This window comes from Pagrus major, chromosome 14, assembly GCF_040436345.1.
Source record: "Pagrus major chromosome 14, Pma_NU_1.0".
Classification (NCBI taxonomy): Eukaryota; Metazoa; Chordata; class Actinopteri; order Spariformes; family Sparidae; genus Pagrus; species Pagrus major.
In genome coordinates this window covers 11,582,775-11,609,374 of record NC_133228.1, presented here as the reverse complement: position 1 = coordinate 11,609,374, position 26,600 = coordinate 11,582,775, and the positions used below count along the sequence as shown (strand labels likewise).

The 26,600-nt window shown below is 42.2% G+C and overlaps 1 protein-coding gene across 9 annotated transcripts in view; it reads left to right on the top strand.

Annotated features, from left to right (window-relative positions):
- The window catches only part of cald1a (caldesmon 1a), a 59,486-nt gene extending 36,743 nt beyond the window's left edge, over positions 1 to 22,743 (top strand). For 4 of the 9 annotated variants that reach the window (XM_073480475.1, XM_073480476.1, XM_073480472.1 and 1 more), the window contains exons 3-16: positions 1,602 to 1,739; positions 4,773 to 5,202; positions 5,298 to 5,330; positions 5,424 to 5,537; positions 7,111 to 7,226; positions 8,698 to 8,965; positions 10,335 to 10,472; positions 14,262 to 14,305; positions 14,538 to 14,613; positions 15,041 to 15,184; positions 15,361 to 15,456; positions 17,200 to 17,268; positions 18,858 to 18,894; positions 20,538 to 22,743. In XM_073480475.1, the coding sequence (XP_073336576.1) occupies positions 1,602 to 1,739; positions 4,773 to 5,202; positions 5,298 to 5,330; positions 5,424 to 5,537; positions 7,111 to 7,226; positions 8,698 to 8,965; positions 10,335 to 10,472; positions 14,262 to 14,305; positions 14,538 to 14,613; positions 15,041 to 15,184; positions 15,361 to 15,456; positions 17,200 to 17,268; positions 18,858 to 18,894; positions 20,538 to 20,551 (1,717 nt within the window). In that variant the 3' untranslated portion in view covers positions 20,552 to 22,743. Of the gene's footprint in view, positions 1 to 1,601; positions 1,740 to 4,772; positions 5,203 to 5,297; positions 5,331 to 5,423; positions 5,538 to 7,110; positions 7,227 to 8,697; positions 8,966 to 10,334; positions 10,473 to 14,261; positions 14,306 to 14,537; positions 14,614 to 15,040; positions 15,185 to 15,360; positions 15,457 to 17,199; positions 17,269 to 17,557; positions 17,610 to 18,857; positions 18,895 to 20,537 lie in introns of all 9 variants that reach the window. The other 5 variants (XR_012180059.1, XM_073480473.1, XM_073480478.1 and 2 more) reach the window with 5 other exon arrangements.
- Positions 22,744 to 26,600: the final 3,857 nt, after the last annotated feature.

Here is a 26,600-nt window from a genome sequence, read left to right as displayed (position 1 = left end):
TCATTTGTAATACAGTATTAAACACACTTTACTTTTAGGGTGTAGCCTCTTCCCCATAAACCTGTCTGCTTCTAATTCAGTTAGATTTCCTGAGAATGATTTTGGACCAGCCCCAGAAAAATGTCTCAACTTGTTGCTTTCAATCAAATCTAAGCACATAAATATACAGTAGTTGACGAGCCAGCTAGATGGTGAACAATGGAGTTATGTCGATGATTGCATGAAGCCACACCCTTCACTTAAACCACTGCATTTAATAAAGACGTGCATAATCCACAGCATGTCTGCTTTGGATTTGGCTCTATTAAGCATATGGGCGGTTTGTAGTTTTTGGCGATGTTACGCTTTTTTTCTTTCTTTTTTTTTTGAAGACAAGACAAGAACGAACCACTGAAGAGACGGAGCAGCAGCACAACTCTCTATTTCCATCTGTTTTTTTAGATATGACCTGATGTGACCTCGCCTAATCTTCTGTAGTTATGCTTGACCAGTTATGCATAGTAGTAAGAAAATATACCGAAAGGGGAACTGTGGTTCAAAAATATTAACTTACCACATTCTAACTGTATGCACTGAAGGGAAAGTAGGATTTGCATGTCATGGGAATAAAAGTTAAACTAGGGTCATGAATTGTATCAAAAGAGGAAGCAGTAGAAGTAACAGGCTGTTCGCCACAGCTATTTTTAGCATAAAGTGGTATTTTGTTTTCACCTCAGTTTGCTTTCTTGCAGAGAATTAGATGAAAATATCAGTATTACTGTGTCCGTTAGCCTAAATGTACAGCTACAGCCAGCAGCTAGCTAGCTAAATTTAGCCTAAAGTCTGTCAACACGGAAATGTTGCAAGTTTGGCTCTGTCAACTAGTAAACTCACAAGATACAACATGTTAATTAATAATATTTTTAAAGGACAGGCAGATATTTTTTATCTTAGCTAGCCGTTTCCCCCTGTTTCCAGTCTCACTGCTAAACTAAGCTTTGTAGCGTCGCAGTTAGCCTAGCTTCAGATATGAGAGTTGTACTCGTCTCGTCTCACTGCAAGAAGACATATTGCTGAAAGTGTCAAACTGTTCCTCTTAACTGGAAAGTTTTAACTCCAGTTGGTCAACTCCAGAAAAAAAATATATTTCTACATTTAATATGGTATTAAATTCCTTGCAGAAACATAAACTTGCTTGTGGCTAGTGGTCGTTTGGCCCACACCTCTCCAGTTCGCTCTGTTCCAGCGCTGAGCAGAACCAGTGCAAGCACAGTTTCTCCGGCTCTCTCTTATCCTCAGCCAAAGCCGTTTCTCCAGGCTGAGTTTTTATCAGCTTGTGAAAAGTGCAGCCACGATAAGAAGTATTGCTTGTTGCACAGATGACAGGTCAGCTTGATAGGAAAGAAGAAAAAAAAGAAACACTCCCTACAAATCCTCCTGGTTTTGGTCACTGTGATGATTACAGTGCAATTTAAAGAATCATTCCCTTTGAAGCATCTGACCGTGAAGCTAAATTGAGGAAGGGGAGAAGGAGATGAAGGGTTGAGAGTTGGGAAAAAAAAGAAAAAGAAAATGTCTCTTTGTTTTCCTGACCCTCTCTTTTCTTCTTTTGTCTCCCTCAGGATGGCGAGGAATGATGATGACGAGGAGGAGGCGGCCCGCGAGAGGAGGCGCAGGGCACGCCAGGAGAGGCTGATGAGCAAGGAGAGCGAGGAGCCCAGCGGACAGCCAGACAGTCTGGTTCTGACTAACAGCCACAGGTGACACATGCAGGATAAAGCAACATGGCGTCTGTCTGTGACAAATACAGCAGCAGCAGCAGCCGGCTGAATTTTCAGTCCGGCTGAGGAGGAAAAAAAGCAACAGGGAAAGAGGGAGAAAAAGCTGTCACCGTCATATCATCCTGTCCGGATAAAGTAGTTGTACTTCATCAATAAATAATCGACACGAGTAGCTTTCCTGTGGGAAGAAATGTCAGGACGGCTCAGAGGAATGACACCAAAAACTCTTTCACAGCCTCTGTTGTAGAAAGAAGACAGGATTTTGGGAACAGTCGATTGTTTTATTCTCTCATGAAACAACTGGCCGTTAGCTGTGTGGCTGTATCCACAGCTTAGCTTTTCATTTGCTTACAGCACATTCAGTCCACGATGATTACCTCTCAAAATAAGTGACAGAAGAAGAGAAAAGCAGCTTTAGATCATCTGGTTGTTTTAATGGTTTCTAGCAAATGTTATTAGCTGTAGCGAGCTAGCCAACGTTAGCACCATAAGTTGGTTGAATACTCTTTTGTCTTCCTTAATAACTATACATGTAACATTAGATTAAATTAGTTATTTTGCTCTAACCTTGCCGTGTGGCTGCATAATGTACATTCTTGTTTGAATTTCAAATGTATGTTTTCACTTTTAGTGTTAAATTATAAAAAGGCTTTTAGGGTAAAAATTAATCAATGTGTTTGGCAAATGTAACAAAAGCATGCCAGGCCAGATGCTAACATTAGGCTAATACCCCTGAAATCTTAAAGCACGAGGACCAGCTTCCACACAGTGCAGATATACTAGTAATATAGTCCCCCAAAAATATTAGTTAGGATGTGCTCACTGGTGTTGGAAGTAACACTTACTTACCAGAGGTAGTAAGCTAGTTAGCCAGACATGCTAACATTTGGAACTTACGTTAGAGCATATAAAGACACTGTTTAATCTGCTAAACACACTTTTGCTCATGTTTATAGTTAAAGAAAGGTTTAAAAACAAAAAAACAAAAAAAGACATAACCTTCCAAACTCTTAAAATGACGAGTATGGTTCTCATACAGCCCATGTAGGCTACACCACTTCAACATGTTGAGAAAACCAAAGCTCTACAGGCTGGCTGTGCCTATGTTGGCTAAGCTGACATAATATTGTAATACTTTGAGGTGTTGAATGATGGAATTCAGTGAAGTGGCTTTTTCATGACATTACATATTTTTAACCAATGCAAGAACCTTGACTTTCTGCCCAATGCCAGCTACCAAAATAACACCCATACCATGATCTCATCCCCATCCACCAGAAAGACTACAAAAGAGGCTAAATATCCATTTCTATGCAGTTTGAGGCGATGAGATCAATCGTCTTGGCCACAGTGGAAGTGGTGGGTTGCTCTGACATCTAGCAGCACAGACGCGGCTTTGTGATCGTGAATGTTTCCCCTCTATGAGCTCAGAGATACATCCTGGGCCAGTCAAACAACAGGGGGATTGTGCAGGAGGATGCTGAGGCAGGACCTAGTTTGACTCACCATTGTTGATTGTGTGCATGTAAGGATAATGTTTGCCAGACATTTAGGTCAGAATATCATGAGTCATGATATTTGGAGCGAGGTGGATGGATGTACAGTTTGTATTTGGTGGACTGAAGAGATATACAGTAAATATGGATGAAAAATCCAAGCAGTCGTTTGGTCACTTGGTCCACCATTTTGGGTCATAACTTTGGTCACTCTCTGACCTTTCACCTTGTGCCAGCATCAGGTCAAAATTTGAGTCTGTCCGATAAAGTCCAGTTCAGAAGTTCAGAAGTGTTCAGTGCTAATTAGCAGATGTTAGCATGCTAACATTTTCATAATGGTGAACATGGTAAAAAATTATACCTGCTAACAACAGCATGATAACATTGTCTTTGTAAGCATGTTAGCATGCCGAAGTTAGCATTTAGTACAACTTCTGAGGTGCTAGCATGGATGTTCACTTCCAGTCCTGCTTATGTTGTAGTTGGTAGTTATAGCTAATAATTTAGCGAGTGCATACAAAAGAACTATTTGTTGTGTTTGATCATAAAGGGACCCAAATGCAAGATGCATAAAGGCAGGCAGGCAGGCAGGCAGGTAGAAAGAAAGACAGAAAGAAAGAAAGAAAGAAAGAAAGAAAGAAAGAAAGAAAGAAAGAAAGAAAGAAACGAGGGCAGAAAACACCAGGAGCAAAACAGATGAACTGATAAAAAGGGCGGGAAAAAGACAAACTGAAATAAACAAGGGGCTAAAGAATAGATGAAACACAGGTGTCCACAGAAAAAGGGCGGGAAAATGAAAATAATGAAACATCTAAACTAAAAACCAAGACACCAATGAGTCAAGGATAAAAAAACAAAACAATGACTCCAGACCTGGAATCCACGATACATTTTTTGACTCTGTTTATTTTAAGGCCTGACTGGTAGTTTATTTTAAAAGAATATCTGTGGTGAAGACAATACAGCCAATAGTCGGCCTTGTCCACATACTGGCTCAGGAGCTGACAATAATGTGGCAGCCTCTCTCTGTAAACTTTGATTTCCTCCCACAGAATTTAATTTAGTCTTTTTTGCAACAACAAGTTTGCTTGAGCATTCTGCTCTTGTAGTGTATTTCTTTTTAAGTCACAGTCAGTCAGTTGATCAGATCCCAAAAAAATTCAAGACACTTTACTGGGCGTATGCTGTTGTTCAGTTTTGGGAATCTACTCCCAAGACTGTCAATCCATGTCAACAAGCACAAGCTAATGCTCAGTCAGCATCACGCTGCTGCACATTAATTACATGTGCTCATATCCAAGCCTGACAACTGCTTAGAGGGAACATGAGCAAGACTCTTGCCACTAAACAACCATGAAACTGTTGAGGGTTATGGCCTTGACCAAGGGCATCTCAGATAATACTGTGCATTCAGTTTCTACCCACATTTTCTTAACAGCTGACGTCTGTTGTTCTGACCTCAATCATTAACAAAAGACCACACAGTGAAATGTTTGTCTCCTCTTCCTCCTCCCAGTGTGACAGAGACTGTGAGCAGGTCTTACGAAGGGGGCGGCGGAGACGATGATGACCAAGCCCTGCAGGAGCGCATGGCCAAACGCGAGGAGAGACGGCAGAGGCGCTTGAAGGAGGCGCTGGAGAGACAGAGGCAGCTGGACCCCACCGCGACCGAGGACAACGACAGCGTCGCCGCCACGGAGAAAAACAACGCAGAAGAGGAGAGGCCATCCTCCTGGCGTCGGGGTCGTAACCGCGAGGATGAGGAGGAGAAGACAGAGATGTACGGCTCGAGGAGAGAGGAGAAGGAGCCAGAGGAGCCGAGGGAGGAAGAAGAGGCTGCTCCCGAGGGTGGAGAGGATGCAGAGGAGGGCGTAGAGGAGGAAGAGGAGGAGCAGAAGGTGGAAGTGGTGGAGGACAAACCGAGAAGGTCTTACTTGAGAGAACAGGTGAGTGTCCGGTTCATTTCTCGCTCATTTATTTGGGACATATATTGTGTTTTTGTAGCTGACAGTCGCTGCACATGTGATGCTTGTTTCTGTAGGAATCCACTGAAGAACCTAAAATTCAAAACGAGGTATGGTCATTGATTTATAGACTTCTTCACGCACATCCTTGAGTCGCTCACTGATCGTTCTTTCAAAGAGCTGCTGTAAACCTTTTGTCATAGGAGCCCACTGAAGAAGAGCCACAGTCAGTAGTCAGTGAGAATTCAAAGCGAGTCAACAAGTCATCAAGCTCAGAGGCTGAGGAGGATGTAGTAGCGTCAGAGGAGGCTGAAGAGGTACCTGAGGATGATCATGTAGATTCTGAGTCTATGACACTCAGAAATGACACTGAAGAGGACAATGAGGTAGCTGAGATACTGCAGTCAGAGGATAATGAGGTATCATACATGTGGTAAGAGTTTCAGTAGAGGTGTGATTCACAGCACAGAAAATCTCTCTGGGTAACTTCAGTGTCTTTGAACAGAAAGCTCTTGAAAACAAACCCACGAAAAAATTATCTTAAAAAGGCGATCTAGTTTTTTAGATCGTTTTTTAGATTAGTTTTCTTTCTAGATTTACATCGGAGCCCGATGCTGAAATTACCCAGACACCTCGTGTCGTCACAGTGTGGTTTGCACCATTTGCAAACTGGTGGTAACCCAGCCTGCGTTTCTATGAGGTGTGGTTGCGGCCGTGCAGTCAGATTCTTGATAAGGTTAACACAATGTCTCACAAGAGTGCTCACAGTGGTTTTTTTTTTTTTTTTTTGCATGTCTTTTTCCACCTCAGCAATGAGAGCAGAAACACCAATAACACAGACTCCACTCCAAGAACTCACTGCAGCAGAGGAACATCAAGTCATTTTAAATAATGGGTGCCGTCGTGTCGTGTGTACACTTCCAGTCAAATGTTAAACGCCAGGCTGATCTCCAAGTGGAATGGGAACTACATTAGAAATGACCAAAAGTCATTGATGAACTACAAATCCCAAGTTTATTAGTATTGAAGGGGCAATACGTCAGAATGTTTGTTGAAGAAATTAAGTAAAATTATCAACAGAATATATCTATCTATGCATATTTCATCTGCAGCAGTTCAGTCTGTTCACTTTAAGTCCGAACATGATGACTGAGCCTGCCAAACTCTTCTCTGCACAGTTGAAGCGAGCCTTCTCTGAACAGAACTCAGCATTTCATTTTGTAGTCAGTCCAGGTCTGTTTGACCTCTTTTGACCAGAGCTCTTCTCAGTTTCTAGATGTCTTAGTTTAAACAACAAGTGCTCAAAGACATCCACATGCTTGTTAAATCCTAGATTTTTGCAAAGCCCTTATTAAAGTAAGTGCATATTAATAGGCAAGCTTGCGTGTCGTTAATAGAGGCTTCATTAGTCTTAAGTCGTAAATACTTATTAAGGACAGGTGTGCTGAAAGGGCAACCAGCTCAGCCTTTATTTAATAAAAGGTAAAAAATGTAAAGACTCTGTTAGATAGCATCAGTAGAAAGACAGATGCACTCTATATTCTGCACTACAGGTTAATAATATATGATGCTTTGACTGGCAGTGTACGTATCGCGCTCAGACGTATAATGATTATAATTTACAAAACTTGAATAATGTTTTCGATGGTGGTGAACGGCCAGAGACAGAAAATAAACAGCTGGAGACACTCCAGTGGTGATCACACGTTAGTTTATCCCGTCTCAGTGGTAATTCTGGAGTGGACGCCGTGTGATGTGATGTTCTGTGTTATTTTCTTTGGGGTGTGCTCTCGTTCTCATTTGACATCCTGTGATGTCACACGCCAGGCGCGGCCTGCTCAGCCTTCCCACCAGTTGCGTCTTCGCTCACCGGTTTCTTTTCTGTCGCAGGTGAACGAGAGAGGCCGGGCCGGGGAGGACAGGGAGGAGCGGGGGAAGCAGAACGGAGGGCTGTACGAGGAGGAGCCGGCTCCCAAACAGCACAGGAAACCCGAGAGGACCCTCAGGTACACAGACACAACAACACACATCGAGTGAACTCCCGGTTTCCACTGAGGCCTAATTGGGGATAGCCAGGCCTGATGAATTATTCAAGAAGCTGGGTTTTTTAACAAAACTCATCAAAATACATGCCCCAATTTTCTGGCAGTTACGAATATGTCCCTGAAGCTCTAAATTAATGGGATTAGTCAGAGCATTTTTGAAATATTAAATATTAGGAATCAAAACAGAATCTTCCATCTGTTTTTACCCATTTTTCTCCTTTTTACTAGTGAGACACCAGCATGAATGTTTTAAGCCAATATACAATATTTTCCCAGAACCCTTTTCAGTAGTTTACCTCCTGTTTGAAATTCATTGCATAAGATGACCTTGTGCCATTGTAGATGGAAAACTAGTTGGTTAAAATGAGTTTGTTCAAATTAAAGTACAATGCTTTTATTCTGAAATCTCCATCCAAATAATCCAAATGGCTCATTACTGACAGTAAAACACAGCAATACGTCTTTATGAAACTTATATTGCTCAATTAAAGGGGCAGTATGTAGTTTTAAAAAGAAATTCAATCTCAGAATTTTAATATTTACAATATTAATGAGATAATAACACATAAGTTTTCCATAACTGAATAAACAAGCTGTTCTCAGAGGAAAATAAGGTCCCCAGAACACTGTTTGAAGCTAGAAAGGTGGCAGGGTCCGCCACATATAAACAAAGTAAAACAGTATGAAACTGTGTTGTCCTTTAAGGTCAGTTTGTTTACTCAGTTTATTCAGTCGTGAAAACAAAGAGTTTGTTTATTTAGTTTGTCAATCAGTCAGTCAATTTCCTCCCCAAAACTACGTAGTGCACCTTTAAAACAAAATGTAGTAGATTTGCATTAATTCCTGCATTTACTGAATTGTACTATGACAGATATGATTTTACTCTGAAATGCTGTAGTGGATAAATCTTCATATTTGTTATAACACTTCACTGTTTGCATGTGCTTAACAGCGGCAGTTTAACCAGACAGGATCATTTATTTTACGTCGCTCAGGCTGGTATAAAAGCACAGAAGTGCTGCCTTAGGCGTCGGGGAAATAATTGAAAAGCATATCTGAATCAGATTTTCAAGCAAACGAGCTGTTTTTGTTCAGCGTTCAGTCGCAGGAGTGTGTTTTGCACACGGGTCACCTGCAGTTAATCCCCAGCGTGAAACACTGGATGAAACCTGAGATGTACTGTAACATCATCTTTGCAGAGGTGATTCTTGGTGTTTGTTTGTGTGCACGTTGTTTTGTCTGTCTGACCGTGTGTGTTTGCTTGTCCATGAGAGAGACAAATCCTCGAGGTGTGCGTTTAAATATTCAGCTCGCATCAAATGTCAAGCGCTCACCTGTGTGTCAACCAGCTTTGCGTCCTACTTACCCAGTCTCTGTTTCCTGCTGTAACTCTGCGTGTGCGCTCTGACCCGTGTGCGTGTGTCTGTCCCAGTCGCGGCAGCGTTCGCTCCCCCGAGGTGTCCGCGGGTGAAGACCAGGACGACGCGGCCCGCCTGGAGGCAGAGCGCAAGCTGGAGGAGCTGAAGCGGCGCCGCGACGAGACGGAGAGCGAGGAGTTCGAGCGGATGAGGCAGAGGCAGCAGGAGGCCGAAGCCGAGCTGGAGGAGCTCAAGAGGAAGAGGGAGGAGAGGAGGAAGGTGCTGGAGGAGGAGGAGAAGCAGAAGAAGGAGGAGGAGGCGGAGAAAAAAGCCAGAGAGGAGGTAGAGACAACATTTTGATGTTGTTTGTTCATGTTTCTGTTCTTGCTATTTCCATCCCTATTCTAGCTCCAATTTCCTCCTCATGACTTGTTAAACTTGAGCTTTAATTTTAATTCTCTGCACCTTTTTGTGTCAGGAAATGTAAAGCAGGTATTGTGGACAACTTTACATTCTTCAGTAAGAATATATGAATATTTGGCCTCAGCCTCCTTCCTTTCACACGGCCATTTTCATGTTGATGTAGCCTTTACACCTGTGTGAGCTCAACCCATGCATCACGCCCGTGCTAGCGCCACGGTGACGTTATCTCCCTTTCCTTCACTGTTATCACGAATCAACCTATTGGGGTCGCCATTCATAACTCATGCGTGTCATTCCTCACGACGACCTCGTCCTTGCGTATCTCAAAAACGCGATAACCTCCTCCTTCCTATGTGCTCACATCTGTATTCAACCGCTCGACCCCTTTCATTCTCTCATCTCACCGACCGGTCTTCTTTGTTGATCTTGGCTTCGAATGTGGCGGCCCGTCTCCCGCTATCTGCCCCTGTTCTTCTCCTCTTGTGTGATGTTAATGAGGCCTTTTGGTTTGTAATTAAAAGATGGCCCAGAGATACAGAGAGACTAATTAACCAAGACAAGGCTGCTGGAGAGGGCTGATATACTGCCAAGCACCAGCCCTCTTCTGAATACAGTACAAATGGTTCATACAGTAATTGTAAAAAAAAAAAAGAAAGAAACTGTTGATAGTCTGCAAGTCTCAAGCTTTCCAGAATGGCTTTTTTGTTTTTTCCTGAGGCTGGTGATCGCTGTAAATAAAAATTTGCTCTGAGTAATTGAATTAGTTCCTGACCTGCTTCATTAGATAGATAGTAAGAAAATCAATTAGAAAGTGAGACATATCTGTCGTCTGCATTCCTGACTGTTTGTTGTCCGTCATGTTGGTGATATATTCAAGTCGGTTTAATAACCCATTGTAATATAAATACGTTTCCAAGTCCGTCAACTTACACCCAGTTTCTTGAGAGATTTTGCATTTGCTGTTCCAGCACTCTCGGTCTGTTAGTTCGTTCCCAGGCTAAATCCACTATTACACAGGAAGCATGTTTTAGGTTTCCAGCAGCAACAGTGGTTTGTTTAGAGTAAATACAAGAGAACTGGGCAGTTAGCGTGAGCAGCAATATCCGGCATAGCTGAGCTGGCAAAAAACAGAGCGCCACCTACATACGCTCCAATTGAATTAACAGAGTTTCCCTGCTAACGCCAGAGATGCAGCGGGATAAAGAAAAACAGAGATGTCGAGGATTGCGACTTGATTTCTGTTTCATGTCGTGCCCAAACTCTAAACATGTCTGTCTTTCTTTCTCAGGAGGAGAAGAGGAAGATGAAGGAGGAGATTGAAAGGAGGAGAGCAGAGGCAGCTGAGAAGAGACAGAAGGTGGAAGACACCATGGACGGGGAGGAGAGACCCTTCAAGTGTGTCAGCCCTCGAGGCTCCTCTCTGAAGGTCTGTCCGCCATTTTTTACATCTCGCTTCCAACAGTGTCAGTCCAGTTTTATGTGACCGTTTGCTAGGCCTCATGCTCTGATAGATGATAGATTTTCCATTGATTTTAAAGATGCAGTATATTTAATTTGGTTGAAACATTCAAGACTTTACTAAAATGAGTAAAAGATTGTGGACGAATAACAGTTGTGACGTCTATCGGGTTGCACTGTTTAGTATGCTAACTAGCTAGCCCCCGCCCATCCGGGTTCAAAGCTCCTGTGCCAGCAGTGTTAGCACTAACACTTCCCCGGTGCTCTCAGCTCCCAGCTGGGACTGCTAGCTACATGGGTAACTGAGCTAGCTAGCTAACAGCAGCTACAGTTCGCAACAGTTAGCGGTTACTCTGGTGATATGCTGATCTCTATTTGTTGGCCAGTTCTTACATATTGCACATTTAAAGAAATGAAAAGCTAAAAGACTGAGGCTAAAGCTGCATGTTCAGGCAAAACATTAGCATTTTCCTCAGTTGAAGATTCATGTAGAAGTTCTTGAGTTGCATTTTAGGGATAGTCAGTCCAAGTATTATAAGTTTGTTAAGGAAAAATGTAAAAGCAGACTGTTATTTTGTTTTAAAGTAGTAAAGTTTGGCTGTCAAATGTCCCCAAATCCAATAAAAAAGATCAGGACAGAGCTGCTAGGATGCTAGCATTACCCTACCCTCTGGTTATAGTAGCTTCCAGATGTCCACGCAGGGGGGAAATACAACTTGAAACTAAAATAGTTAATTAAATGTCTCTTGGCTTTGGAAGTAATATTGTTGGCAGTAAGCTAGTTAGCCAGAAATGCTAAAAACACATTTTAATCTGGCATTTTTTTGTCCTGAATCTTAAACTGCCAAATATTGCTCTTACTACAGTCATACAATGCTTCAACATGTGGAGAAATTTAAGGCTTGAAAGGCCCGTCATGAGCTTCTCACGGGAGGGGTTTTGGCGGATGCTCAATTAATCAGCCAAATGTTAAACACAGATAATTCAACATCGTAACTATAAAACACTTTGCCTGTGTTATATTTGCATCCCAACCGGCACAGTCGCCAGCATAATGGAGACGATAGAATAGTTCTCCAAAAGCTGCAAATCCCACTCATCCGGCAGTGCAGCGAAGCTCAAGCTAAACATTCAAAATATTTGGAGAGATTAAGTGCCAGATGACCCTCATCTGCCCCCCTCACCTCGTTCAGCTCTCTGCATGAAGTGTTATCTGTGTGAGATGAAGGTGTTCATAAATAGAAAGAGCCCCGGTGAACTATTTCAGAGATCCTGAAAAAGCCAGCCGCTGCCAAAATTTGTATTTTATTCTGATGTTCACTTTGAAATTCTGCTGACTTGTTAACCTGTTTGTCACAAGTAACGCCGCACTTGGAAAAGCAATCCAAATCAAGTCAGCGTTCGCCCCTCCCCATCCCATCCAAAGATAAATGGATGTCACGGCGAAGGAACGTTTAATCAACTCAAATGTGAATAAATGTTTTCAGTGTTGCCAAAAGCCAACTCCCACACACTGAAATTCGAGGGGGGATTTTCAGCCAGTGGAGAAAATCTAATTAGTGACAGTTAGCAGTAATATCCATCTGGCCCGTCCCGGTGAGACTCCAGACTCCAGGCTCGGCTTTAATGGTGTGTGAGCTCTGATCGTACTGGAATCAAGTACTCATAAGTATTTCTGTTTGGTCAGTTTTGTAAATAATTTGTTCGACTGTTGCTCTCCACCACGCTGCACTCAAGACAGGGCTTTACTTTGTGGTCATGTTCACTGTAGGTACATCTGTGTTTGTGTGTCTGTGTGCATCTGGATTTATATTTCATACATCACACACTGTGTTGTGTATGAATTGTCGATTTGCCGTGTTATACATTTTGCATGTATACAGTTGCATTGCATGCTTTATCGTCCAACGTTGGAATGTTTTTTTGAATTTTTTCACCGTACTCTATATCAAATAGAGGGACTCTTTTATCCCTGAGATAATAGACAGCCAAAGACATGATTAAACTCACATTTGAAGCAGTTAAGGTGACTCAGTGGCTGTAGAACAAGCTTTAAACACACCACAAATATAGGTACCTGATAAAGATGATGGCTAATGTGTTAACAAACATGAGCAGATACAACATGAGCTCTCTGGTTCTGGCTAGGTAGCTAACGTCGGTTTATCAGAGCTTTCTTTTTGAAAACAGCTCCCAGTGGCAACTGGAAACAGGAGTTAATGAAGTTGATATGGCTAATTTCATGTATTAGCAAACTTAACAAATATGGAGCAACATTAGCATTCATGATGAGTCGTCTTTCTGCTCACTTGGTGAATGTAAATCCAATATTCACCCGCCTTTTACCTCCTTTTTGGTCTCCACCAACTCCCACATTCAACAGCTAGCTATTCCCTAATTTTGTTTGTCTGCTCTCTGGTGCTGTGACGGCAGCTTACAGTCGGTTTATCTGAGCTTTCTTGTCGAAAACAGCTTCCTGCTGCAGCTGGAAACAGGAGTTAGAGTAAGCGCTAAAAATGAAGTGGTTTTGGTTCTGTAAAACCAAAATAATGAGCTGAAAGATGCTAAGTAAAAACTGAACCACAGCAGACAGATTTGTTTTTTCTTCTATTTCTCACTTAAATGTAACATTTTCCAGGTCCATATCTGCACTGACTTCCAGCCCCTGCAGTTCTTTGAAACCTGTCAGCTTTCTATTTCAGAATTGCATGCACGCCGCTGAGAATATCCACGGTTTTCTCGCTGTATCGCTGCTCCTGTTCTACTAAAACAGAGCGAAGTATGCATTGTTATCAGCAATCGCCTCCCGCTGGAACACACAGTCCCAGAAGCTCACCCACATGTTATCAGCAGTAAACCAGCATAACCCTGCTCCGTATTGTAGATAAAGTCCAGTGTTCCCTGGAAGAGAGGGACGGAGGGACGGAGTGGGGATGCAGGGAAGCGATTAGGGTTAACAGGATTACTGTAACTGCGTTCGGATGGCTACAGCTCTTTAAAACGCATCTGAGAATGGGGAATTTCCTGTCAGGGAGTATTTTGGGAACTCCCACATTCGGTAGCAGCCGAGCGCAAGGTCCTTTTTCACAGGGAGAGAGCTTTTTTCTGCACTTTCCTCTTTTGTCCATTTAAAGTTTTTTTTGTGAGCGTCCGAGGAACACATGTGTTGCCCCCTCTCTTGTTTTTTCTCATATATCATAAACAATCCTCTGAGATTCCCACAGTCCAGCAGCAGAGATAGGGAAAAAAACATGCTATGTTTTCTGTGTGTGTGTGTGTGTGTGTGTGTGTGTGTGTGTGTGTGTGTGTGTGTGTGTGTGTGTGTGTGCATGACTTTCAGAGCATTTTGCACATGGAGGGAACAATCAGTCACATTGTTTGTCGCTGCTCAGGAGAATCCTTCATATTGAGCATGTGAAGAAATGAGTCAAAATGATATATTCACCATGTATAAAATACTGTTGCAGTTCAGTGATTAGTTGAGTACATAATGCTATTCAAGCTATGAATGATACGGATTCTTTTGTGTGTCAACACATTGATTTACGATCTCAAATCAGGAATGGGTTTAAAGAATAAAACTGCTCGTACAAACAGTAAAGGCAGGATAGAAGCATTGAGATCAAGAGGAGGGTTGGGTTTAACATCTGTTTTAACTCTACTGGAGAGTGAAGGAAAATGTTGCAGTCATGTATGCATGTGTGGAACATCGCTGTAATATTTATTAACTCAGAGCTCTAATGCTCTTTCTCAACAGATCGGAGAGAGGGCAGAGTTCCTGAACAAGTCTGCACAGAAAAGGTAAAAGCATACAAACATATGGTTTTGCTCCCAGTGACAAAGCATTGTAAACCTCACAGTCCTGTGCTGCTGAGGAGAAAAAATATATCCTGGAGTTGAAGTTTCGGTCTCCACTTGGAGTTGCGAGTGTGTTTTCTGCAGGCACTAAAGATGAAATGCTTGACCACACTGTGAATAATATTCAAAGTGGCCCCATGCTGTGTATGTATAACGGTTTGCTCTCGCCCAGCAGCTCAGTGAAGGCGTCTCACGCTCCCGTGGTGTCCAAGATAGACAACAGGCTGGAGCAGTACACCTCGGCTGCTCAGGTTAGCATGCCTTCAACTGTGACACTGCAAAAACAAAAAACACTAAAAGCAGTGTGTGCTTCAGTACAAAAACAAAAAAAATCAAACCGAGGCCTGAGGTCATCTTCAGTGAGGCGTCAACATCATGAGTCACATTGAAAATATGATTTATGACAGTTTGGAAACAAGAATGAGACAAATCTATAAACTCCTGAATTCTGTTCCATATAAAATTGCGAAAAATTGATTCCCTGATCTGATTCCAGTTTTAGTATTTAGTGGTCATACATAAGCAGTCACAACTAGCGCTGCATGTCGCTCCCTCATGCCAATTCTTTTTAAAAGGTGCTATATGTAAGAGTGTTGGTTTAAAACATAAAAAAATGTACTTAAAATATGAACATAATGCAAAGAAGTAACATTTTTGATATTATGCCAAAAACATAAGCAGAGAGAGAACAAGGAGTCCCGATCCCCTCGCTCCGGAGCGGCGGATCTGCCCCTGGTCACCGACAACATACGAAGCATCAAGAGCATGTGGGAGAAAGGCAACGTGTTCAGCTCGCCTGGAAGTGGAGGGAGCACATTCAAGGTAAAAAGAAAAAGAAATGGCGGAGGCTGGGAGAAAGTTAATGAAACTTTGTGTGTGTGACTGAAGAAGAGAGAGACAGAGAGAGAGAGGAAAGAGCCCAATACACTGGCACTTCCTGCTCAGCCCCATTGACGATGACGACCAGGCTTTGCTGACCTTTGACCCTATCCAAACAGGAAGCAGCTGTGATGAAGACAGGCGTGGCGGGCCGCATCAACGACTGGCTGAATAAAACCCCAGAGAGCGGCAAAACGTCAGGAGGAAGGCCAGCGGTAGGTCGCCGCTGCGAGGAAGTACAGTACAGTACAGTGTACAGAGAAATACTTACTGAACTTAAAGCTTGATTGACTTGAATACATGTAGATTTATCAAAGACATTTTTCTTTATATCTCAGGATCTACACATCTGCTTTAAATGCAAATTGAGAGTGTTAAACTGTTTATATCATCAACAATACCTTAAAGGTGCAATATGTAAGAATTTTAGTTTAAAACATCCTGAGATTAACTATAATTATCAACAGAAAATGAAGGAGGAGCAGGTTTGACGTTTTGTCAAACACATCTTTGGATTGCGTTGTAGGTCATCTACTGAAGTTAGCATGCTAACCAGCTAGCACCGGCCCTGAAAACCTCTTTCTCCCAGCAGTCAAAAGGTCCCGTGCTAGCTGTGTAAACACCAACTCTCCAGCTGGCTGCACGGCTAACTGAGCTAATAAGCTCAGTAGCTACAGTCAAAAAACAGAATACAGTTAGCAGCAGTTAGCTACTCTGGTTATATGCTGCTCCTATTTGTTTGGAGATCAACAGGTGGTTGATTCTTATATTTTGCACCTTTTAGCTTTATTCTGTCTTGAATGTTAAACGCCACAGAGAAATATTTAAGGTTTGGTGCGCCTTAAAGGGGTGTGAGTGATGTGTCTGCTTTTAGTTTGAGTAAAGAAAGGAGTTGACATATTAATGTAACAATTTAAAAGCTCCTCATGCAGATATTTTTTGTCATTTGTGGGTTTTTTTTGGATCAGTGACATTTGAAAAAAGATCACAGACACTATAAACAAACATGTTACATAAAGATACATAGGAGAAACAGTGTAACCCATAATCAAAACATAACAAAGTATATCATGATTTGATACTAAATTCTGCAACGATACAGAATGTTACATAAAATAACATCCTCCTTACATGTTATCGGTCCATATTTCTCCTATTTGGACACAAGGATTCAGCAGAAAGATCATATAAGCTGCATTAACTCCACACACAACCTCTATAATAAACTGTAGTACTCTGACTCTTATAACAGCCATTCGGTATCATTGTTATTACAACAACGCCACAATAACTGCTGCTCATGTTCTGTCCACTAAATGTTTTACAATCATTTTCAAATGATGCAGTGGAGCGAGTCAGGTTAAGATATTATCTTTCTGGCACCACCTGGTGGCCATAAAGGGAAATAACTGAGGAAGTGTCTGAGCTAGCTGCAGTCCCCTCTCACGTCTGTCACAGATATTACAGACTTGGCATCAGTTTGTTATGCAGTGTCACTCAAGCATTTTATCTTACGCTTATCATAAGCTTTGCTAGAAGACGGACTGGGAGCTTTTTTCAGTCCTGCTCATGTGTATCACGCCTCTCTTCACTCCTATCTATAGTTGAGCCAAATATTTATGTTAGAGCTTTTAATGTCACAGATTATGGCTCAAATAAACACACAGCAGGAAAGGAAACTTTATATAAAAGTGGTTTCAAAAAGAGTTCGGTGCATTGTGGTGGGACGACTTGAGAGAGGATTGCCTCAGACTTTTAGTAAAAGTGCCATTTTCCACATCCTCCACACAAGCACCTCTCTACTTGACGGTGTCTATCAACCTTTGCTCTCATTCCTTGAGCTCCCTGTCCTCCTCTACATCTCAGCTACTCTACCATTTGCCACAATATGACGGCTATTTTCAAATTGACCCGCAAAAGGTCGAGCACCACTGACATAACTGCGTTGTCTTTGACAGGACCTGAAGCCTGTCGACGTCACCAACAAGAGGAGTCTATGGGAAAACAAAGGCGCCTCTCCAACCAAGGTAGCTATTATTCATTTCAAACTATTCACTGAGTACCAGTCTCACCCATCGGGGAAAATCCACTCTGTCGCACACCCTGGAGGATATCCAGATGAAGATTTAACTATGCCAAATTGGTTTGTGGTCTTGGAAGGATTTCCCGTGGTTTCTCATGGCTTTCCAGTTGTTGTCAATCAGGATTGTTGCCTCAGTGATGTCGGTGGAATATTAAAATGATCTCACAACATTTTGACCCTGGTGTGGCAGCGATGGGAGTAACAATCACTTGTGTTTGTTTTTGTTTTTAAAGAACTCTCATAGCTAGTTGACCTCGCCGTTAAATCTGGAATAAGCCTGGAGAGGTAAAGGAGTGAATTGTTACTTCAAAGCACGTATCACAGAATGAGCTCACACTCTGCTGTCACGCTGTCGACTGTTTTTCGCTCTGTGTTGCTGGCTGCTCTGCTGCGGTTGGACACTGCTGCTGATTTTTAATCATAGCGATAATAACTAAGAGTCGTGATTTGACAAATGCGTCTTGCCTTTGTTTAATTTCTGTCAAACTCTCTGTTTAATATTATTCACGTTCCATAAAGGATGTGATTATCTGCATTCTGTAAATATTGAGCAATAAACATCAGCTAATGCACAGAGGGCATTAAGGGATCTTGTAAAGCACGTCCGCCAGATGTTCTAAGTGCTGTAAAAGTAAGAGGAACAAAGTGCAACGCATCAACCGAGCCATAGTAAAGGCAATTTTAAAGGATTACGCCGTCGACTCCATTAACACCCGTAACTCGTTAAAGCCGGCTCAACGAGATCCAGAAGATTACAGTTTGGTGTAAATTCTGCGTCGTAAAAAGAGAAAACTTCAACAGTGCGCCTGTTGTCCAACTGCTTTTTTTTCCACGAATGGCTGAATCACATCACCGCTCCTTCTTCTGACAACCGCAAATCACCGCTCTCAGTCCAGCTTCACTTTATATCGCCTTAATGCAGAAACTGTTTACAGCATCCTTTACAAGTTAGACGCCTTGCTGGGTTGCGCAGTATTGAATCACTGTTATCACCTCACATTTTCAAACAAGTCCGACTGTGTGTAAACTGTCTTATCTTTACTCCTATACATAGAAAAAGCTGTGTTTGTGGAGCTGCATAGAAGAAGTCAAACCCAGCATTTTAAAATAAAGTACGACAAGGAGGCCCTACCTACTCAACCTCCTTTAGTATAAACTCTCCTTCCTTCCTACTTCTTTCCTTCCCTGCTAGTAGTGTGCTCCTGCAGCCAGCAGCTGCAGCTCAGGCTGGAGGCTGTGGTCCGCCACATTGAGTAGTGGAGCTGGAGGGCACCAGGCGGTGGTCTGCACTGACGTAAAACGGGCCCTGGACAGGAAAGGTAGCGGTTAGCGACCTTGTCATTAGCTAACCGTGCTATGCTGTGATGTCAGTGAAGGCAAGATGAGCAGGATAACGACTGGTGAGGGAGATCTGGAGAGTCTGTATAGGTGGAGATGTGAGATCAGAAGTTGTTCAAAGCACTTAGCAGGTTTGTTTTGCTCTCTTTCTGCATCTGTGCTGCCTCATTACCTTCCTGTCTTCGTGTCTTGCAGGTGGCAGGCAGAGGGGAGACCAAATCAGTCGCCAACGGTGAGTTCTTACAGACTTTAGGAGCTTGTGAATGGGTGTGCAGGAAGACAACACATACGGGTGGGCAGGCGTGCAGTTGTCGGGTGAACTTGTGGCTCCCGAGAAACACCGCCTTGTTCTTAGCTTGGCCACAAACGGTTTTTCATTTTTCTAATTGCTTTCAGAAAACAAACACAGGGGATTTTCTCAGCACATAAAAGGAGTGCTTAATCCTTTAGTTGAGGTTTAAAAAAAAAAAAAGAAATGGAAATGAAAAAAATAGTTGACAATATGCTTTTAAATGCACACAGGCAGCTGACAGTGCATAGTTTTAAAGATAAAAAGGGAAGGGAAAGAGAATTGACTCTTGCGCCAACTAACACATAATCCCTCACTGGCTTCCCACCAGCGAACATTTTCCAATTGTCCCCATGACGACGCGTGTCCTAGAACTAGAATGGCGTTTACCTGCGGGCGATAAAGCATCTGTATTTGACAAATGAGACAATCAACTGTCTTTTTCAGAATATAATATACATAGTGTGGCTTTAATTGTCCATCTTAATGCACGCAAAAAAATTAAAGTAAAAAAATGTTTAAAATACTTGGGTAGCCGTTAATACACCTGGGCCCAAGTAAGGTCTACGTGTGGGAAATAAATTATTACAGAGAGTAAGTTGTCTCGTCTCTGGGCTCTGTGATTTATACGACACCATGTGCCTCAGAACCAATCACGGACTTATCATAGCCCAGTTCGCCGTTTGGCCTTTCGCGCCGCAGCGTTTTAAGGATGCCATTTAAACATTGTTTGCTATTTTAAAATCTGATCTAAGTGCAGCCTCCTCCTCCTTTTGTCCCCCCAGTTGGCAGAAGAGAGGTTTTGGCCTTGAGGGATTCCGTACATGTCTCTCTGTGTGATGCATATTCAGCGCACACAGATACACACCAATCTCACCTCTATAAACCCACTCGACAGCCATCTCGACGCCACTCAAACCTTTCAGCTTTTCCACTCGTGTGCACGTCCACTCGTGCTGCTCAGACCGCAGTCGTGCCTCTCGGAGGGCTGCCAGGCCGGTTTGTCAGATTAATGGGTGGCATGTTGGAGATTAGCACGTCATAGCAGTCTTGACAGAGGATCACAAAGGCTTTGTATAGATTTTGGATTTCTTGCTCGTAATTGGCTGCGAGACCTTACAGATATTTGACACCAGCACACCGGATCATATACAAGTCAGCAGCCGCACACTCTCCACATGCTTGGATCTAATAGAGAACTTAGAGAGCTTAATAGAGAACTTCCTGAGTAATTTTCACCATTTTGAGGAAATTTAAATACTTTTGATTGATGATCAAGCAAACAGCGTCCATAATATCCCTCTCAACGCCGGTCTTGTTAATGGAATCACAATGATAAGATTGTTGAACCAGAAACAGATTAAAAGCAGAAGAATTATTTAGATTCTGTGTGTGGAAAATTAAAAAGGAGGGGGGTTTTAAAGGAAGTATCAAGTTGCCTTTAAACTGCATGTTAACTGCATGACTTCAACACTTCACTCTGGTGTTTGTTGCTTTGTTTGACCTTCTGTGCCACAATGTCAGAGTCGTGAACCCACACCTGTCTGCAGCCACCGACTGACTCGTTTTTGTCTGTCTCTCACCAGGTATGGGCCACTAATGTCTTGAAGGAGCCACTAAAGCTGGGGGACCACGACAATCCAAGACTCTTCCTATGACTTTGTCTTAAGAACCAAATAACGATCACACTCCTAAGAGGGACCCCACGAAAAACGGAGGGACAGGAGAGACGCTGTCCAAAGCACTGTACCGAAAACAGCATCATATTTTTGTACGGTTGCAACGTATAGTGCCTTTGCACAATGATTTTTTTTTTTGCTTTCTAAAAGAAACAAAATGCTGTGAAATTTGGACATTTGTAATTATTACTAATTACTTAATACAATCCTGCCAGGAAGAAAAAAAACAAAAACAAATTAAATTTAGATTTATCTGTTGTACTCCATGCCGATAGAGCGGATGAGATAAAAGTTTCCACATTCCAAAGAGATGGGTGAAATCAGTTCTCCCCCTCATACAGTACATTTTCCATCTCTTTTTTTTTATTTATATTTAAAGCAAAAGCTTCACACATTGCTATTTTATTCAACGTTCACCAGTTCAGGATAGAAATATAAGCACTTCTAGAATTTAGCTGAGTTCACTTTTATTATGTCTTTACCAATAGTGCAGCAACGGTCTGAGTAATATATGTTAGCACATGTGATGTTTTGAATATGACCTATCATACTGTATCTTATATAACATCTTTATACTCATAACAAAAGGTATTTTTTTTGCTTTTTTTTGTATCCAGAGACTATTCACCAACAGGCAGTTATTTGGGTGGTGATAGGAGTGTTCAATATTCAGAAGGCCATTATGACTTTTATTATCCTTTATGTCATTTTATTTATGTTTTGATGTTCTTTTCTACTTCTGGCTGTTTTTGTAGCTTTTTGTACCTGTTGGTTCACTTTAAAATCTCAAGACATTCCTCTTAAAAAAGCAGGTGCGCGAGGTGCCTTCGCTGCTTCAAAGCTGTAGGTTTTTATAATGTAGGAAAATCGGCAAACCAACTTTTTGCTTAAAGGGAAGCGCCACCAATTTCACACATTAAAGTGTGTTTACATGTCTTGAGGAGCACTACTGCATATGTGGGGGAAAAAAGTAGTATAAAGCTTTTTGTGGCTCCAGAGAAAGCTGCATGTAATCTTTTGTAAATTGCCTCCAGTGATGTCACTCGGCGGCTAAGTTGCATTGTGGGTAATGTAGGCATTAGAATACAAAAAGGTGATATCTCTGGTTCTGCTGTATCGATTTTGATCATTTGTCTTTATAATTTACACAGTGAGTCCAACAGTGTTATAGGAGTGCAGTGCTACACCAATTCTCCTACATTACCCACAATGCAACTGGGCTACTGAGCGACATCACTTGAGGCAATTAATCAGATTACATTCAGCTTCCTCAGGAGCCACAAAAGGCTTCATACTACTTTTTCCACATATGCAGTAGCACTCCCCAAGACCTGTGAACACTCTCTAATGTGTAAAATTGGTGGAGTTACCCTTTAATCTGCCTTCTTTATTGCCTCTATGCACACTCTTCTGCTCAGCGATGATTTTCTTATTGAGGGCATGCAAAGTAAAGCCAAGGTGCCTAAGCATATAGCAAGATACTATTACAGTACAAGGATATTTACCACTATGTAATTCTTCTGGCCTTATGATTGCAATGAAAACATTTACGACAGCTGAGGTACAGTACGCGCTAGCCTCAAAGCAACTCAGTATCATATTAAGACTTGTTTCTCTTTTCACCGATGTCGTCTTAAGTAGCACATTCCCTCTCATAGTTCTTGCGCGATTGCAAGAGTCGATAATATGAACGGTTTGCCGGGGCATTAAATTGATCAATGTTACTGCTCAAAAGTCTGACAATCACATTCCATGGCTCCTGAAAAGAGCAGGGGAGCTCGACCAAAATACTTTGAAGTGTGATTTAATGTGACTTTTCTGTTTTGTTTTTTTTCATACAGTGGTTTCATAATGCCGTATTTTTTGTTTTTTTGTTTTTTTGTTTTTTTTTTACAACTTTATGTCCATTTTATGTTTTTTAAAGTTCTTTTTATTTCCATGTTTAACCAGACACTTGTTGTTTGTGTAGTGCTAAGCCTATGCAAAAACACACTATCTGTAGTCTCTCTAAACACTCCCAATGTCATACAAGTGGGCAGTTTCCAACTGGATGAATGTTTTAAACATTGTACCCTTGACTCAACGACAGCAATAAAGACATTGAGGTATTCCACATTGTCAAGTTTCCTTCCGTAACTCCATCACTTCACTACGTTATAGTCCTCGTCTTAGCGTTAAAAGGACACGCTGAGGGCTCAATCATTGTCAAGTCCTCTGCTGCATTCAAGTGCTGTTAGGAATATTGTAATAGTAAGTTGCAGCCCTAGTAGCACATGGCACGTTTACTTTAAGCACAGGTATTACTGTGTAGAGGACAGACTAAGGACCCAGTCCTTGGCAAGTCCTCTGCTGCCTTCAAGTGTTGTCAGAAATATTAGTAATATTGGTCTTTGCCAACTTGAATGAAGGATTTTATCATAATCAAGATGTGGTAGAAGGTCAGTGGCTTCATTTATACTGCTGCACTGAAAGATTCATCATTATTAGCCTTGGTGAACAGCTTACATTTGGTTCTGTTTGAGTTTACAACTTATCCACCCAATCACCAGATTCAAATTTTATGTTGTGACAATGCTGTGCTTGTGGTCTGGGTAGGTTTAGGCACAAAAACCCTTCGGAAAAACAACACGTTTAGGCTTTAAATAACCGTTTTGGTCGACACAAACATGGCTGGAAATTTTCCAGAGGTCTCCTTAAAAACATATCCACTGGTTTCACACTGTTGAAGGTAATAAACATTGCACAAGATTGCAGACAGACATTCAGTTGCTGATTGTGTAGAAGTTACAGTTCATTATACATCTCTCATCTGCATTAAGATGTCATTAACAGGAAGAGGAAGAGGAGACGATATCATTGATGTAAATTGAGAACCACAGTGAACCTTTCGGAAAACCCTCAGTAACATTTCAAATGTCAGAGGGTTCGTCCTCCACTGCACATTGTAGGAGAGGCTTTTTCAAACCATAGTCAACAGTAATGAATGCTTTAGAGAAGTCTATAAACACAGCAGCTGTCCAGGGCTCGTACAATGTTGTGTAAAACCATAGGGAGGCTGCAGGAATGGTACCACGCATACATCTTTATCCAGACTGAAACGGAGAGAGATGGGACCTGAGCTGAGTATTTACAGAGGAATCCAATATTTTAGCAAGATAACACAATTTGGAGAGAGGATGTTTTCCAAGCTGTTGGGATTATCCAGTTAGAGATATGAGTAATGTGTTCTGAAATCAGTGGCACTGAGAGTTCAAGAGGAAAGAGCTGTGAAATCATCAGCACCAGTTTATCGACAGCGAGAAGAGCATCAATAAATTCTCTAAAGACGAAACTAAATTAATGATTCAAAAACTTGTTTGCATAGCCTTTTTTTTTTCCCACTTGACACGCACTGACTTCAGCGCAAGTCTCAAAACAAACAACAGCAACAACGAAAGCAAAAACTTTTGCAAGATCTGTTTTATCTCCGGCCAAGACATACTTTCAGGTGGAACAAGTGGTGTTTTTCAATTTCTGGCTTTCGCTCGTAGCAGATTGCAAGGAGCACTTGAAGGCGGCATTCCACTCCAGGTATAACTCATCTCATGCCTCCCAACAATAGAACTGACAATCCCAACCAGTCATAGAAAAGATATGTGGTCACATGATGGACAGGGCTGTATTAAGTGTGCTTTTTGGTTGGGGAGGATGATTGAACCTGGTCTCTGTCTGGATGTGAAAGAATAACTCGCTGCTAATCCCGACTCTTCCTCAGGGGACGCACAGGAGGTAAGACCCCGAGCATGACCGTGACCTCTGGGTTGCAGAACTGCAAAGATCAATAACGCTGTTGAAGTTTTCATGAAACTCTTTTTGATGAATTCGACACAAACCTCCTCTGCATGATCTAAAAAACTAGCTGTTACTCATACAAAGTCATGAATGCTGAATTAAATTGGCTCAGACGTTGCCTAAGTAGGCTCTTAAAGATTTTATGATGGCTTTTCTTTGATGTATTCTGATCCGAGCAGGGCGAATGCTGCTGAAGAAGGTGCTAAGCTCGCCCCTGAGACTGCAGTGTTGGTAGCATGCTTTGGGCTTTTGACTTAATGCTGCCTAATGCCGAAACCAGCACCCGCAACATTCCTGCCGCTGTCAGACTGTGTGTTATTTCACAGTTTCAGCCAAATGGGGACTGACCGCATGCATTAAAGCAAATACAGGTTTAATACCCCGGCCATGACAGCCCTCATACGCTGGGAATTCTTTCTGGCTTTCCACAGTCAGTGCTTTTCATCAAGCAGATCCTCTGTTTCTCCTTTTCTATCATTCTTAATCTCACTCACTTTCCCCTCTTCATATTTGTCTTTCCCCCTCGTCCTTTGACGTCAGCTGCTCAGTCTGATGACACAAGTAACAACCACACAGGGACTCCAGACACCACAATGTTTGAATCTGAGCAGACATGTAACAGAATGTGGACAGTAACCATATAGGGGGAAGTGTAAATATGGCACGCAGAGAGAGATCGAAATTGCAGCTGGCCCCATTTGAAATAACTTGGGAGAGAGAAAGAGCAGGAGCGTAGCCAGGCAGAAAGAGGAGGTGGAACTAATTGTCTTTGTCCCAACATCATTAATTCAACATGTTCATCAAATAAGAGCGAACTTGTTTTTATGATGAGGAGCAGGCAGACTCCTGAGAGGCATTGTTAGAAAAAATTGCTCCCCGACCAGCAGCTGACCAAACCGCAGCAGCAAAAATAGCCTGTCTGAATGTGGGTCCCAGCTCATTGATTTACTGTGAGTACAGTGAGGTGAGCCAAACCCCATTGTCTGCAGGAGTAGCTCCACACCTGTTCAAAGAGCACGCTCTATTATTCTTAAAAATAGACCCTCGCTCTCCCCCCCGCTGTGCGGCCCACCGACACCGTATTTTACGATCTGGTGATTTATCAGCCCGGGGACAGTCGTGTTCTGACATGTAACTGACATGTATTTATATACAGTATGAAGGACTTAGCCTTATTAAATCCACCCTTGTAACCTTGACATTGACACCAAACACCTCACTGTGAAAAAGGCTGGATCTTGTATAGTTTACTTTATGAGAATTAGACTCAGTATACTGGAGAAAGATACTGTATGTAACCTATTTTTCAATTTAAAAGGGTAACTCCTCTAATTCTACATATTAAAGTGTGTTACAGTACTACTGCATGCATGAAAAAGTGTCATACAGCCCGTTGTGGCTCCAGAGGAAGCTGCATGTAATTGCAAATTGCCTCCAGTGGCGTCACTCAGTGTTGTATTGTGGGTAATGCAGGCACCAGATTTTGAAAAGTAGTCCACTATTTATTATACAGACTATCACACCCACGTATTTCAAGCTGAACGTCTTAACGACAGCTTCTCCAGAGCCACAGAGGACATTATACAACTGTTACACAACGTTACGCTCCTCGTCACTAGTAAACTTGACTTAAGTGTAAAAAATTGGTGGAATGTCCTTAAATGAACCAAGTGTGTGTGTTTCTAGAGGATTTTTCAAACTGCATCAAAATCAAATGAACATAAGATATTTGTTTTGCCTTTGAAAGAGAAAATAAGACGTTCTGCATGAATCTCGGCCTCAATCACGCTCGTTACGACGGACGTTTCTCGCATCGCACCACTTCAGAGCCTTTTTGAGCACCTGGAAAATTGTTTTCTGAGTGTACATTTCTGAGCCAATATGATATGCGTAGCTTCAGATTCATCAGTCCGTCCCCGAAGGACTCGCGCAGTCCTGGTAGTTTCTGTGCTGTTCAGACTCCAGTCGGCTGCCTGCAGCCTTGATCAGTGCCAAGAGGAAATGGCTGAGGATTAGGCCTGGAGCTGTTTAAAGCCCTGGGCCTCTGCTTTGCAGTGCCCATGGTGGAATCATTTCAAATTCTACAATAGCTCCAATCGCACAGCATGTAGCCAAGGGTTTTTTTATGTAGGTTTTGGT